Source organism: Lynx canadensis, chromosome B3 (assembly GCF_007474595.2).
Source record: "Lynx canadensis isolate LIC74 chromosome B3, mLynCan4.pri.v2, whole genome shotgun sequence".
Classification (NCBI taxonomy): domain Eukaryota; kingdom Metazoa; phylum Chordata; class Mammalia; order Carnivora; family Felidae; genus Lynx; species Lynx canadensis.
Window position 1 is genome coordinate 79,368,975 of NC_044308.2, and position 16,575 is coordinate 79,385,549.

At 37.9% G+C, this 16,575-nt stretch overlaps 1 protein-coding gene across 1 annotated transcript in view; it reads right to left on the reverse strand.

The window, feature by feature from the left end:
- Positions 1-16,575, reverse strand: part of PRKD1 (protein kinase D1) — a 327,269-nt gene that overhangs the window by 13,053 nt on the left and 297,641 nt on the right. The window contains exons 14-16 of the mRNA XM_030318866.1: positions 9,350-9,511; positions 8,692-8,790; positions 6,799-7,066 (exon numbers count right to left, since the gene is read on the reverse strand). Coding sequence (XP_030174726.1) covers positions 6,799-7,066; positions 8,692-8,790; positions 9,350-9,511 — 529 coding nt within the window. The remainder of the gene's footprint in view (positions 1-6,798; positions 7,067-8,691; positions 8,791-9,349; positions 9,512-16,575) is intronic.

Consider the following 16,575-nt stretch of genomic DNA (forward strand, 5'->3'; position numbering starts at 1 on the left):
AATTAATTAGGTTTTCTTAAAATAATGTACCAGCCAGCTCTGTAATTTAGAACACTGCCTGGCATACAATATGGATATGTATACATATACATATGTATACATATGGATATGTTTTATTCAGAAGTATTAACTTAACATTAAATTATACATTAAGTCATACAGTAAATATGTATAACTCAGTCCATTCACCTAGGCAGAATCCTAAATGAACCCCGTGGAAGCTATGGCTCTTCCAGCTCTCTTCACCTCTTCTCTATTCTCCTCCTCAGCATTGTAGATGTTTCATTATTTACATTCATTTACATAAGTATAATAAAGTCAGACATGCTTGCTCTTAGGGTTATCTAAAATTTTGAATCAATAAGCAATATGTGGGATAATTTATATGTAACTATTATGAATTATGAGATTATAACCCCAGCCACCTATACCCTATAATATCAAATTTCCAAACCTACATCCACTCAAAGGAGAATTGTCATGCGTCAAGAGGATTCTCTTTTCCTACATTCCTTCAACTGCACAAAGCGCAAAATCATAACACCTATGTTAGTTTCTTCTTTATTATACATAACTTGGTTATACAGCTTTCTGTATTTCCTGGAGTTTACATGTTTTCTTCTTTATTCTTGACAAAAGAAACTGGTCAAAAAGCTTTTTCTATTCTTGCTACCTTCATGGCAATCAATACTGAAATACATTTAACATTTGAAATAAATTACATGTCCTGATAGTAAATATCTGAGAAAGAAAATGCAAATACAAAAAGAGGTTAGGAATTAGAGAGGGATTTTATAATTTATTTAAATATAAATATTGGGAATTTATTTAAGACTTTCTTGAGAGGACTGTTCAGCTGTCAGGTCTTTCAGAGGATCAGGGCTCTGAAGCAGTGTTTCTGAAAGTGTGATCCACGGACTTCTTACATTCTCAGCACAGGACTGCAGTTTATAGGGGTGGGGCCAGGGAATCTCCACTTTTAACTAGCTCCTCTGATTAAATGTTGGCATGCTAAAGTTAAAAAATGCTTACTACAGACTTAGAGCTAGACTATGACAGATTTAAAATAAGCCATACTCGAGAAGGTTCTTTGGCAAAATTATTAGAAATCACTTGCCTTGCAAATATTTCCATGTTCTATTAGCTATTTTTTCCATTTCCCATATCTATGCCGTACACCCCTGGTATCTACTTCTTAAGTCATAGACAGAGCCTTGTTTGCAATTTTCTGATGTTTTGGCAATGTCCATCCAAGATTTGACCTTATTATTATACCACATGTGACAAACATGGAGAATAGCCTGGTCTGTCTCTTGCTCTTTTGGAATTGCTAAAAATGCAATGAATGGAAGGGCATATTGATACATGATCAAGTAAGGCATAATTTTCCTTAGTTTCATCTGATTATCTAAAAACGTTTAAGTGAACATGGGCTGCTCTTTCCATGAGATACAGTAAATTTGCCTAATTAAGTAAATATTTTAAAGTAAGTGTGCAAGTCCTTTCAAGGAACTAAGAAAGGTCATAGGATGGATGTGTTAAGGGCCAAACTGAACCTAGTATGTGATAAAGCTAGAGGTGGGAGTGAGGCCATGTGTAATCATTGATAGGTAACAATGGACTAACTGGAGGATGTCAAATGGCCATCTGGTAATCACTAAGATGAAATGAAACAAGGCGTAATACACAACACTGGCTTAGAATGAATTGAAACATCCTTAAACTCCCATCCCATGATTACCTAAAGTCTCCTCTTGTGTAATTATTTGTAATCATATGATTCATTCTGGAGTGTTTTATTGTATACATGCATTCTTATTTAGTTATATTTGTATAACTGTGTTTATAATGTGTCTCTTTGGTTATACATATAAGTAACTATATATGAGTATAGTTAAATGTATGTTTAGTTACATATATAAATTTGTATAATTATACACACATTTGTGTGTATAACTAAATACCTATATACAGATAGATATGTAGATAGATCATGTAAAGTGACTGGAAAATAGAAAGTGTTCATTATATTTAAGGTAATCCAGCTATGACAGTCACTGTGCTAAGCACTTTGCAGTGCAATTTCATTTAATTCTTAAAATAACCCCCCATGAGTTAGGAATTACTGTCACCATACTTCAGACAAGAAAACTGAGACCTAAGAGTTAATAAGGAAGTTGGATGAGGTCACCAATACACTAAGTGGAAGAGCTCTCAACTCAGGGCGTTATCACAACATGATCTTGTTTCCCTGTATTTTTAGATGTTATTAAAAACTGTGTTGCTACTGTAGCTCTAAGCTAGTGAAAGCATATTAAAAATTTAATGTGACACCATGGCAAAATCCATTAGAAGGATAATCAAGAGGCTGTAAATGTAGTAGATAAGAGCATCTATGTTGGAGCCAGCTGACAGGATTTGCACCCTGGCCCCACTCAGGAAAGCCACTTAAACCTCGGCGCCTGCACCGCCTCATCTTTCAAATGGAAACAATTATAGTATCTACTCAAAGGTTGGAGATGATTAAATACGTTCATATATGGAAAGTGTTTAAATAGTGCTTGGCTATAATGCAAATGTTACAGAAGTGTTAGCTGCTATGGTTTTTTTTCTTTGAAGATTTAATTTTATTATCTCCATTTTTCCTGTAACAATTGCTGAGTTAGGTTTTCCTAAAAGTCTTCTCATTTTTCAAATCATACCTTGATTCACAAAAGATATTTTGATAATGGACATCTATTAATGCTTTTGTGTTTGTTTTTGGCCTAGTATCTCTTCCCTGCAGGAACTTACTCTCTCCAAACTGGAGAGGCTCTCCATCATCCATATGGCCAATCAAAGCCAGGTTCCTGCGGTGACAGTGTGATTGTTCCCAGAGTATTACGGGATTTAAGCAGAGCCAATCAGTGCCCCTTTCAGAGAATGTATGGCTACTGATAAATAATTACTCTTCTGTTCTGAGATTATATACAATAGCAGCATGTAAGCCGGGGGCTGACGGGGGATCACTTTGCACCACATGAAGAATCCACCTGAGGGAAGCCATCATAAAGCAAAGCAGAGATGATGAGAGATGGAGAAATATGACGCTGAACCACCAGATCCACATAGATGAGGTTCACCATTTGGACTTCCCCGTTGTGTGAGTCAATAAACTATCTTCTGCCTAAGTTAGTTATAGGTTTCTATTATTTGCACACAAGAGACCTAGTTCCCTGCTAAATTACTAATCAGCACATCCCCAGAACGCCAGTACTCTGCTTATTACACTATCACAGCAAAAATAATGAATGAGTTTAAAATATTCCCTTATAGATTCCTAAATATCAAGGCATTAAGAAATAAGCACCCTTTGGTGTACAAGTATCTATGCTATAAACAATGGAGACGAATAATTTGAAGTCCAAGCCCTGCCACTGTTTGACTTTGAGCAAGTCACTCAACGTTTCTGGTTTTCTCTATGACAGAGACTAAAACAAGCTACATACTGGAGGACTGTTGTGAGGTTCAAAAGGTACGATGAGAGCTCCACCACTTCAATATATAGGACTATATTATATCAAGTCCATGTCTACACTAACAGAAAAATAAATGCATGACACAGGAATTTTTTCATTCTGACACATCTATGTATGTTACAAAGACCTTACAACTTTCTTTTTTCTTTTGCTTTTTCATGCCAACAAAACACACACACACACACACACACACACACACACACACACACAACTACCAATATGTCTGAAGAATACTTTGGAAGCATGCACATCAGTTTGCATATAATTTCTAAAATTATACAATCACTTCTTGGTTACCCGCCAGAGCAGTTGCTTAGCTTAGTGCTCTCCTATCTTCCCTCCTAAATCCAAGTCCTTGGTTCACCCTACACCTGCCTGTATAGATGCTTTTCACATCCTTTATCTCATTCAGTCTCTGTTACCAACTCATTATATAGGCAGGGATCATTATCCTGATTTACAGATGAGGAATTGAAGCTCAAAGAAGGTTAAGTGATGGCTAATTAGAATGGCAGATAGGACCATAACTCAAGCCACTTGACTGTTGATTCTTACCTTTGATTTTTGAGTCACTGAGGGGCTTCGATTTTTATTTCCTTGTATCTAGATTTTTAGTGATTCTGGCAAGGTTTAAAGTATATGGAGACTAAAAATTTACTATTATCAGTTGTGACCATCCTTTGCCAATACTAGTTTCCTTGTGTATTTCTCAGATCCTACGTGCTTAAAATTGCATGGTCCCAGCTCCTGTTACAACTTTTTGTGAGGGAATTGTTTGTTCTCAACAAGATAGTGGGACAGACCTGGGGCCTGTCCTTTTTACCTAGCCTAATTACTTTTGTAGCACCTCAGCTAATACTATGACATAATTTCACTTTTTCTTTATATTCAACAATTAATACTGTTCATATACCAGCAACTAGGTAACTCATTTCCCATCCAGGGCAGCAACTGGCAAATAGTACAACTCTTGTACCTCAAAGGCAAGGATGAGTCAGAGGAAGATACTGAGGAGAGAGGCCAGTCCCTCTCAATTCCCAAACTGATTTAGAAAGGTGAAGTTCTGTCTCAGCTGGTCTCTATATCACTTTGTCTGAGTGATATGAAATTTTTACCACTTAGAAATATCTGTAGCCAAGTAAAATATGTACTTCCTGGTCAAATATAAATGCCTTTTAAATTTCCCATGTAATTCTCTTTCTCAAATGCTGTATCTCTTTCTTTGCAATTTTTAGTGACTGGCCTAAATTTCATCTCCTCTGAAAATGCAATTCTGACTAGTCAAGTCCACAGTGATTCTTTCTCCTTTGAACTTGGCATCTCTCCATTTAGCTTCAAGTTCTTTAAAGAGTATTTTACTTTTGTCCTTTTCTTTCATGTTACCTAGTGTGTGTGTGTGTGTGTGTGTGTGTGTGTGTCTATATATATCTCTATCTATCTATCTATCTATCTATCTATCTATCTATCTATCTATCTACATATATATTTGTGATTTCCCAAAAGAGTTTCTTGAGCCATTAATATCTAGGTCTCTGGCCTCTATTATCAGCGATAATTAAACATTCACAATCTATAGCTATTTGTTTCTGCCCTAAATAGGTTATATCTAACAGCTAGGCCAGGACATTTCCGTCGTATCAGAGACCAAGCATCATTTATTCTACTACTTCAAGAAAAAGTACTACACTACTCCCAGAAAAAAAAAAATTTAAATGTGGAGGCAGTTTACCCAATGCTCTATTCCTGCATAACAGGAAAACGTGACTAGCTTCAGAGGTATTCCAGATTTGCACCATGGTAACAACAGCAAGTCCTTCTATTAGATTTATGGATTGCAGGTATCAAACATAACGGTTAGCCATATTTAAAGGTAGTGTTTCCTAACTGGTCACAAGGTTATTGATAATTCCATCTTTCTGCCCCCAGGAAAAGAAACCTAATTATACTTTGCTTTTTGCCTCTGTTGAATTATCCGAAATATTTCATTAGTACTTTGGCTACATGATAGTTCATTTGTAGGTCACAGATTCCTTTAAGATATATCCATCCAGCTATGATTTACAACTAATTAGAAGATGTTCAGGGTTATTGCTAATAGTAACTCAAAGCCCTGATAATGGATAACTCTTGTCACTTAACACTAACAGGAGTTAATTACCTCGGGCAGTTTAGATACGTTCTTTTCTGATTCCCACATCACTGCATGCAGTAACAGATATCAAACAGATGTTTATCTCTGACTGTACTTGCCTTTTAAAGTGGTGAGAAATTTGAACAAACTTAGAACTAGACGTGGCCTGAAAACCAAAGGACTGGTGATTGAAGAATATGTGATCAGACTGGGTATATCCCCAGTCTATGTGGGTCTATACCCAGCATATCTGGGTATATGCCTTGGGCATATACACATCTGGGTATACATTCTCGCTCTGTCACCTACTAGCTTGGTGATTTTGGCCTGTGGTGTCTGTCAGTTCTTTTGCCTCAGTGTTCTTCCTTGAAATACAGGGTAAGCAATACTTACGGGGTTTTTGTGAGATTGAATGAACTCCAAAGTACGTTCATTGCGGAATTCTACTCTGAAGCGTGCTATTTTCTCTGCCCTGACTGCCCCTGCCACTTCTTTTAAAACTCTCTTTTTCTTTAAGGAGAAGGAAAGGTTTGTTAAGAATTTAAATAACGCAACACTCACTGTCAAGGTAATCTATCTTAAAGAAATCATCAGAGATACATATAGAAATTATATTTAAGGATCAAATAGAAACAACCTAAAAATATAATACCAGTGAAATGGCTAGATAAAATACCATACATACTTTAATGTCACACAAAGGAAATCAGCGCACAAAGAACTTGCAGACTAATACATAGTATGATAATTCAATTATCACTATCATAGAGTTCTTGTGCCCATAATGGATTAAAAGTGCTTAATACAAATGCAGGTATATGGTAGGTGAAGATTATTCTTGGTAGAGATTAGCTGTTTCTATTACACCAATGTATAAGTATTTATAAGTTCTAAGGAAATATATCAAAATATTAACAGTTTCTTTTTGTTTCATTTGCCTCTTAATATTTATTGCTCAATCTCTCCACAACATATGTACATTTCATCAGAAGACGTTTTTGGTCTTTCCCAATCCACCTTAATCAAATTGCGCCCCTACTCCAGTGGATAATTTGCAACGAACATTTATCAATTTAATAATTCTCAATTGATTTAACAATATAACACTTAAGGATTAAACCATTATCATTTCTGAATGGAAGATATTACCTTCGTGAGAGATTTCCTTCCAGGGATTTGGTGGATACATGAAAGCTGCGTTCTGGATTTGGTCATGTATGTCTTCATCTTCATTAAATGGGAATGTGCCACTTAGGCTTACATAGATGATGACTCCAACAGACCACATGTCTAGAGAGCGATTATAGCCCTTGTTCCTTAGAACCTCAGGAGCCAGGTAAGCTGGGGTACCCACCACTGACCTCCGGAAAGACTTTTCTCCAATGATCCGGGCAAAACCAAAGTCGCAAAGTTTCACCTGTTGATAATAATGGTTTGCAGGAATGGTAAGGTCACAGATCATCTGTCTGGTAAAGTCACAGATTATCTGTTGATAATAATGGTTTGCAGGAATGGTAAGGTCACAGACACACATCATCATGTGTCTTAGCCCAGGTCTGCCAAAGACAACTGTAATTCTTTACATATATTGTATGGATTTCTCATGATGGAAGTAACAGCTATTTTCCATTTTATATACTTGAACACAGTGCTGGAAGTTCTGGTACAAAAGCATATTTCACTCATAAATATCATCTAAACATTCTCCCTTCCTCCCCCCACCCAAAACAAAGTGATAAATGTGAAAATATGTATACTCAGGAGTGGGTAATATTGTTTTACAAGGCAGGAAAATGTCATGTAAATATGGAAGGGATGGACTAAACTCAAGGGCTTATTATAAATAAAGGTTTATCCAAAGAATACAAAAATGCTGATTTGAAGGGGCACATGCACCCCAATGTTTATAGCAGCACTATCAACAATAGCCAAATTACGGAAAGAGCCCAAATGTCCATCAACTGATGAATGGATAAAGAAGATGTGGTATATATATACAATGGAATACTACTCGAAGATGAAAAAGAATGAAATCTTGCCATTTGCCACAACGTGGATGGAACTGGAGGGTATTATTCTAAGTGAAACTAGTCAGAGAAAGGCAGGTATCGCATGATTTCACTCATATGTAGAATTGGAGAAACTCAACAGAGGAACATGGGGAAGGGAAGGAAAGATAAGGTAAAAAGAGAGACAGGCAAACCAAAAGAGACTCTGAAATACAGAGAACAAACTGAGGATTATTGGAGGGGGGGTTGGGGGGTGGCTTAAATGGGTGCTGGGCATGAAGGAAAGCACTTTTCGAGATGAGCACTGTGTGTTATATGTGAGAGATGAATCACTGGGTTCTACTCCTGAAGCCAAGACTACACTGTATGTTAAGTAACTTGAAAATAAACACATTAATTAAAAAGAAAGAAAGAAAGAAAGAAAGAAAGAAAGAAAGAAAGAAAGAAAGAAAGAAAGAAAGGTAGGTTGAGGGATAAGCACAGAGGCTTGCCATGTTACCTACAATACTCCTCCAAACTAACTCTGTGTGGGAACCTAGACAGGACGTGAAGATGTCAAGGAAGCAAGGCGGACAGCCGCCTTAGCGGCTTAGTCAGGTCAGTTCAGGGACTTAGGTCACTTCAGTCATGATTCCATGGGAAGATATGCAGTTGCTTTCCATCCTCGGAGCTGAGGGAAAGCAGAAACTTTTGCCCTGGTCCCTGAGAACAACACTAAACTTAAATGTCCCCGGGACTCCAGTGTTCTCCCTCTCAGGCCTGTGCTTTCCACACAGGACTGCCAGCACACCAGGATCGGGGTACAACAGAAGGTAACAGAGCCCACTAAGAAGGCTCCTGTGTTGGCTAAGGCAGGCTGAACTAAGAAGCCAGAGGGACAAAACTGAAGTCCCGAAAATATAACCAGGAAACAAGTGGATGAACACGAACAGGTAAAACTTGAAACAAATAAAGGTTTTGAGGATGAAAGGTGGCAGAATCCTGCCGGGGAGCCAGAGCTGCTGGCTTTGCTGGGAGAGGCTTTTATACTCGCCTGGGGGAAAGGATCGGCCGAGGCTAGCAACACGTTTTCTGGTTTGAGGTCACAGTGAACGATATTTTTAAAGTGAAGATGCCGCAAAGCCACAAGTATCTGTAAAGAAGAAAGTCACCACAATGATTTTATTTTGGTCTATTAGTTCATTTCAAAATGTTTTCGACTAGGACATAAACTGGAAGGGCCATGAGAAAACTCACAATGAACACTTAAGCTTCTTTACACGCACGGCACTGAAATGAGCTAAATTAACAGCAGGTTTCTAAGGAAACGTCAGTGGAAAAAGTAGCATATGATGGTATTGATACAGCATCCAACACAGGTTCAGATAACAGTTGTCAATAATATCTTCCAGGGATACCCGTTCTTGAATGTTTTCAAAGAACCAGGACTCAGTCACTGAGCAATTTAAAATTTCACGAGGACTTTTAATATGTGGGCCTGCATACACATTATTCACTTGGGATACTGGACTCTGGAGACCATAGACACAAATGAAATAATACTATAAGCCCCTGCAAACTTTTTGAGTGTAATTCAGACTTTGCACATAGAGACTAAACAAGGCTAGGAAGCTGCAGTTAAGCAGTGATGATAACATTTGATATTGCACATTATCTTTTTTTTTTTTTTTTGACTCTAATTGATTTCTTACCTGAGTAATTAAAAACTTCGTTATGTGTTCTGGCAACCTGCCCTTTTCACTTGACAAGATCATCTCCAGCATGTCTCCATGGAGTTTTTCCATAACAACAAACACTCTTTCAGGCGTCTCAAACATACACTCCAAATTTACAACACCAGGGTGATGAAGGTTCTATTAAAGATAAATAAAGCACTTGAAGAAAATGAGTTTTTTGATACTGTTTGGCAAGCTCACTGATTATATAAAACTGTTCAAGCTTAAAGCTATGGAGAAACCCCACACTTCAGATTCTTAACATTTCTAAATTCCACATGTGCTGCCTTATATTTTTGAAATTCTAATGTCTCCAAAAAATATATCATTACTTTCCATGCATAGTGAAATTATTTTTTCTATGCTGGAAAACCTAAGTTCCAACACTGTGAATTGCTAATTAGGTTTTAATTAGAATGCCATATTGAGAAATCTGTAATTTCTTAGGATCATCTCCAATATTAAGCACACCATACTAAATAAGCATACCGGGCCGTCTCTACACACTCGGGAGAAAGTGAACGTAGACAAGATGAAATCTATACTTGTGGTGCATCTGACGGCACTGATGAAGCATATTAGTCAAAACCTTTTGGAATTGCTCTGCTACTGGAGGCTGCAGTAGTTTGCTACCAAAGCTCTTACACAGAGTTTAGGTTGCCAAGAAAACAGCAAAAAAAAAAAAAAAAAAAAAAAAAAAAAAAAAGTTTTGAGCGCATATTTGTTCAGTGCACCATGAGGCTTCTGTGGTGGTCCTGCATTGTTCTCAAGCACTCAACAAATATTTCCACAATAAAGCAATGACTAATGACAGGCTGCATTTGGCCTGACATGATTTTTTTTTAATTAATTTATTTTGAGAGAGACAGAGAGAGTGTGAGTAGGGGAGAGGCAGAGAGAGAGGGAGAATCCCAAGTAGGTTCTACACTGACAACCGGACTCTGGGCTGGAACTCACAAAACTGTGAGATCTTGACCTGATCTGAAATTAAGAGTGGGATACTTAACCGAATGAGCTGCCCCAGCGCTTGACATGTTAATTGTCACAAAGGTCAGGTAAAATTACTCTTAACATTAGATGGACCCTTGTGATGATGCTTGAGTCTGAATGTTGCTGTGGGGTCATCAACCAAGCCTTTGATCATCTAATTTTTATTTTGTTTTTTTCCTGTGCACAACAAAAAATGCTAACATTAAAAGAAGTACTATATATTCCACTTATATTTCTTTTATATTTTTTTAATATTTATTTATTTTTGAGAGAGAGAGAGAGGGAGAGAGAGAGAGAGAGAGGGAGAGAGGGAGAGACAGGGTGCAAGCAGGGGAGGGGCAGAGAGAGAGGGAGACACAGAATCCAAAGCAGGCTCCAGGCTCTGAGCTGTCAGCACAGAGCCTGACATGGGGCTCAAACTCACGAACCGTGAGCTCATGACCTGTAACAAATTCAGAGGCTTAACCAACTGAGCTACCCAGGCACCCTCCACTTATATTTCAATGAGAAACAGAAAAAAAAAAATCATCAGGGAGCCTGGGTGGCTCAGTTGGCTAGGAGTCTGACTCTTGATTTCAGCTCAGGTCACAATCTCACATTTCATGAGTTCGAACCCCATGCCCTGTGTTGGGTCCTGCACTGAGAGTATAGAGCCTGCTTGGGATTTTCTCTCTCTGTCTCTGTCTCTGCCCCTCCCCTGCTCTCTCTCTCTCTCTCTCTTTCTCAATAAATAAATAAACTTAGAAAAATGAACTTTAAAAAAAAAAAGAAGAAGAAATCATCATGAACACAAACTACCTAAAGAAGAATCAGGGACTAACTTAAATGTGCTAATAGCTGTGAACAGAAAAAAAAAAAAAAAAAAAAAAAAAGCTTTATTTTAGAAAAGAAATTTTTAGCTATAAAAGTGTATATATAAAATGAAAATTTCACAAATGACTGGAAACCTGAGGTGACTCAGTATTCAGACTTCACAGATGGATATGGGGAGGTGAGCAGCAGAATGGGCCGCAGGAGAGAGTGCACCGTAGTCAACCTTCCACCCGATGGTAAGGGATGCCTGGCATTAACTGCATACGGAGCCAGGCCACGGCTGGCAGAAGCTCCCATGATGATATCCTGTCTCTCAGGATGCCTTTCTCCTACTTTGGCCATTTTGATCTCTGCCTCAGATCTCTGATGGGTCTTTTTGGTTCCGATGCCTTGGTGCCCAATCATGTACCATCAATGCGATCACGGAATAGTAAGTTTCTGGATGTGGTCCGAGCAGATGTCTACACATCTACCCCAAAGCCTTTCACCTCCAGAGTGCTGGGGTCATTGTTCTTAAAACTGTCACACTGTTAGCTGGTCATATCTGGCTACTTCAGGATAGACCAAGCCTCCAGAAACATTCTCTCTGGTCAGAGCTGAAGCACATGGACAGTGTGGGATTAACTGAGCTCACACTGTCACTACTATTACTTTATTTGTCCCTACTGCCTACAAATAAGACCAGATGGTTGCTGGGCTTTCAGCATTATGGGAGTGCCAGATCCTTAGGTGGGAGACTCCAGATAAAAAATGCATGAATGTGTTTGATATGCAGTATGGAAAATCAGCAATGGCACTGCTCATTCCCGAACCTGCACGTAGCCTGTCACATTGTCTTGCCATCCCCCTTCCTGAGAGAGGAGCCACACTGAATGGAAAGACCAGCACCTGGGTCTCCAGGCATCTCAGCTGTCCTGTTTTAAATCAGTGATGACAGGAAAGGCTTTAAGAATGACGTGAGTCCTGCCTGAATTATGACCCTCCTGGAACAAGTCCACCATAAGATGTGCTAAGTGTACCTTCTTTGAGTATTTTCTGAACTCTTTTTTCTTAAAAAAAAAAAAACAACCAAAAAAAAAAAACAAAACACAATATTTATTTGAGAGAGAGAGGGAGAGAGAGAATCCCATGCAAACTCTGCGCTGTCAGCACAGAGCCCCACGTGCAGGGTTCAGTCCCACCAACCATGACATCATGACCTGAACCAATACCAAAAGTTGGACGCTTAGCTGACTGAGCCACCTAGGCGCCCCTGAACTGATTTCTATTTAATCTAACTTCAAACATTTAAGCAGTGTTCTGGAGCGTTTGGCTTTCTTCAATGATCAAGGCCTATTGACTGGGTGGGGAGGAAGAACAATGAATAGGAAAGCAGGAGACTGACAGAAGCACGTAGCAGCAAGGCAGGGGGTCTCCCATGTGTAGACACAGGAGAAACTGTTGTGTGAAGAAGATAAAGGTTAAAGGGGGCTCAGGAAGGGCAGGGGAGAACAGAAGTGGTGTTGTGGTGGCTCAGCCTGCTGCTTCTGCTTACCCTGGTTTGGACTGTGGAGGGTGAGGGAGAAGAGGGAATCAGAAAATGGCCAGGAAACTCTCCTGCCTAAAGTAGCCAAATACATATGCAGTGTTGCTCTTCATGTGCTTCTACTTCTATGTCTCTAAGAGAGGGAGTTCTTAGAAACACTAAAGTCCTTCATTCAGCCATTCTTTTTTCCTTTTCCCTCTTCTATTACATGACTTAACAAGCCCCCATACGTAGGTGAGGACTTAAATGTGTTCATCTGGTGTACTCCCAGAATGTTCTAGGCCAAAAGTAAGGAATGGATTAATGAAGACTGTTCACTGTCAACTATCTTGTGCCATGTTCACTGTAAACTCTGAAAGACTCTAAAATGTCCTCTAATAGCATCTTTATGGAAAGGATAAGAGAAAATTTTGCTATTTTTACTAAAGGACTTTGAATAGAGTTAGGTATACAGATTTTAAAAAGTTCAATAAAAGCGCTGAATTGTAAGTCGTGTATACACAACTGGGAAAAGGAAATGTTTTAGAAAATTTTAGACTAATAGGTTTGTTGCACTTGGCCCTTGCTCTTTTATAAAAACCCTTATGCTTTATAGATTTGTTAAAGAATACCCTCAGTGGTAGCTGAAAAATCTTTCCAAGAGCAAAATGACTTTTTCTTTTTTCTGCAGAGAGAATATATAAGTTGATATTTTTAAAGCTTTTCATATGTAGCTGAGACAAGGCCACCATAGATGCTTACTCGTGAGCTGTAATTTTTGCATTGAACCAAATGACCAAAGTTGTTTTTCTATTTGACAGTAACAGAAGAAAAGAGAATAGAAAGAGTCATACCTTATTTATCCAAATTCTCTATACTATACTGATAATTATTTCTTTAGCCTAGAAAGATAATAATATTTGGAGAGTGGAAATAAAACAAATTCAAGCCATTATTTTCTATTACCATTTATAATTCATATTGTCTTTTTAATTACTGAAGAGTAACTCTAAGATAAGTTTCAACCCAAGTGGTCCATATGACTTGCTCACAATTTTACTTTTCTGTATAAAATGTGAAATAACTTTTCAACTTTTCCTACTAATGTACAAAGTAACCAAATTAACTTAGAAGTGGCTTGATGATTTTAACACTAACCATGGCATACTAGTATTCAGAAAGAATTGTGCTAACTTCTCAGGCCTACCTCAAGAATTCAGATAATAAATTTCATGGCAGAGTAAGCTACTACTGGACTCTCTGACCATCTGTTTGTTGCATTTAAGTAATTTAATTTTCAGGAAATGAAACATTTGGTCAAGTACAGGAAAGAATAGTGTCCATTCACACTTAACAGATTGATGACATATCCATGGGGTGAATATAAATTATTTTGAAGTCTGGAGGAAATACCATTTGGAGATCAAGACAAAAATCTTCCTGATTCAAGTTGCCTAGAGAATTCTTATGTAATCAATGGAAACTAGTCACTAAAAGCAGAAGCTTTCATAAAAATTATGATATTTTATCTAAAGGAAAGGAAATAAAAATTTAACTAACATTTTTAGTGTGTATATACATTCTATTTTAGGTTACACTTTTCAGATTCAAGTTCAACAATATTTCATTGGTACTTATATTCTTTACTTCTAATTAAAATATTCATTTCATATATTTAGCTGTGATTAAAGATGTCATGTTTTCCCCTTGTTTATTATACCTTTAGGATTATTATACTCAAACATATGAGAGGTGGGAAAGAGGAGAATTAGAATCAACACATCTTTTTAACAGGTTGTTTAAGAGGAATACAGCCTGAATATGGGGACTTCTGACTAGTTTTCTATCAAATACCTAAATGTTTTAGTTCAAAATGAGACAGAAGGAAATAAACTTAACAGTGATAAGTCCAAGGTCTAAATTCTAAATGGCATGCAGAGCGGAAGGAAGAATATTTCATTACACAGCACTGTTCATGGAGACGTAAGGTAACTTTCTCAGACGTAAAGCACTGTGGCAATGACTTTGTTGATCCTCATTACTGCCCACTTGCCAGTGTTGAGAAAAGAGGACATCTTATCCATTTTCCAATCACATTCTCTTATAATTTATGCTTCATTTAATGCCTCTAGAAATCACAATCACCTGATACCTTATAAAAGGGAAATAGCATGCAATTCCCTGAGAGAGGCTAAAAAAGTCAATGTAGAAACCAGGTGATTATAAGAAGACTCGGTAAAGATAATACCAAAATTGGTAAGAAAGCTAAGCTATCTCTCATAAATTCCAGAACCTATCCAACTGTCTTTTAGGTATGTCGACTTAAATGAAAGATGTTCAACAACAGAATCAGTGTCTTTCCACCCAAACTTAGTCTTCTGGTGGTGTTTCCTCTCTTGGTAAATGGCCAACCATCTGGGTCAGAAGCCTGAGAGTCATCCTTAACATTCTCTTCCCCCTCACTTCCAATGACCAGTTTTAGAGCTCATCCCCTTAATTCCTCTTACATTGATGCCTCACCTTCATCCTCACCATTAATGCCTTGGTTTGAGCCTTATCTCTCTTCTAGGGATGGGCCACAGCCTCCCAACTGATCTCTTGGTCTTAGGTCTTGTTCTCCGCCAGCCCACTCCTGGAGCTAAGATCAGGAGTGCAACACTTAACTGACTGAGCCACTCAGAAGCCCCTAGTGCACTCCTCAAAGGGCTGCCACTGTGATTCTGAACATTCCATCTTGCTTCTAGCTCATAAGGGAATCACCACCAGCTTTAGGAGATGTACCCTTTAGCGCAGCCCATGGGACCCTTTACCATCAGCTACTTCTCTTCCTCCTATCCAAGTATTTCCCCAGATTCTTTTCTTCTTCCCTATATATCTACCCTTCTCTCTAGTCACAGTAATTATTTTCAGAACAAGTACCCCTCTCTCTCTCCCTTTTACACTTTCATACACACTTTCTCTCAGCCTGAATCAGACCATTTTGTCTGATATGAATATTCAACTATTAGGCAGCTTTCATTGACTCCCACCGTCTGACTTGGATGTCTCTGCAACCCTCTTCCTTCAATCCTTGTTAAATTCTCTTTCATAACAGTTAACATACCATACCTAGTTATTGATGGACCTATGTGTCTTACCTGTAAGACTATAAGCTCCATAACGCCTGCATTTTATCAATTTTACACCTAGTCCATGTAAGCTGGTATATATTAAATGTCCAGCACAAATTTGTAAATTTGATTGAAAGATGAACAGTTCCTATATCTCCTTACTTTTCAGTACATGGGTAACATTCTTTAAGATTTAAGTGATTTTATTGAAGAGATGATGATACATGCCTGACATATTTAGCTAGCACATTTTGCATCAAATGGACTATATGTTCATATTCTCTCTTCATATAAAAATACAGTACATGAATTTTTCATTGTGAGTTCACTTGAATCTGCTAATGAGCAATGTCAGGTTTCTGACGATGACTACTATCATTATAAATAATGATTTTTGTGATAAACACCAATAATACAGTTGTGAATATCAGAGATGTCACCAATGGTAAGAGTTGAAAAATGATATCCTAAAGTCTCGAGGGAATGACAAAGACATCCTGGTGGTTTCTCAGCACCAGTCCTTCAAAATATATAAGTTTTGGCCACTGCTCTGGTAAATATTTCAACATATTTGAAAGGAAGAAACAAAATTTTAATGCTATTTAGGTGATTTGTATTTACTTTATATCTAGCTCTCAATAAGGAAGTTTTCATAGTATCAGCTCATTCTCAAAGGCAAGAGTCACCAGCAAGAGACAAGTTAAAGCAGCAGCAGCAGAAGGCCACTGTCAGGATACTCCTACATTATCCCTTTCCCTCCATGCCAACCCTCCCTTACATGAGTT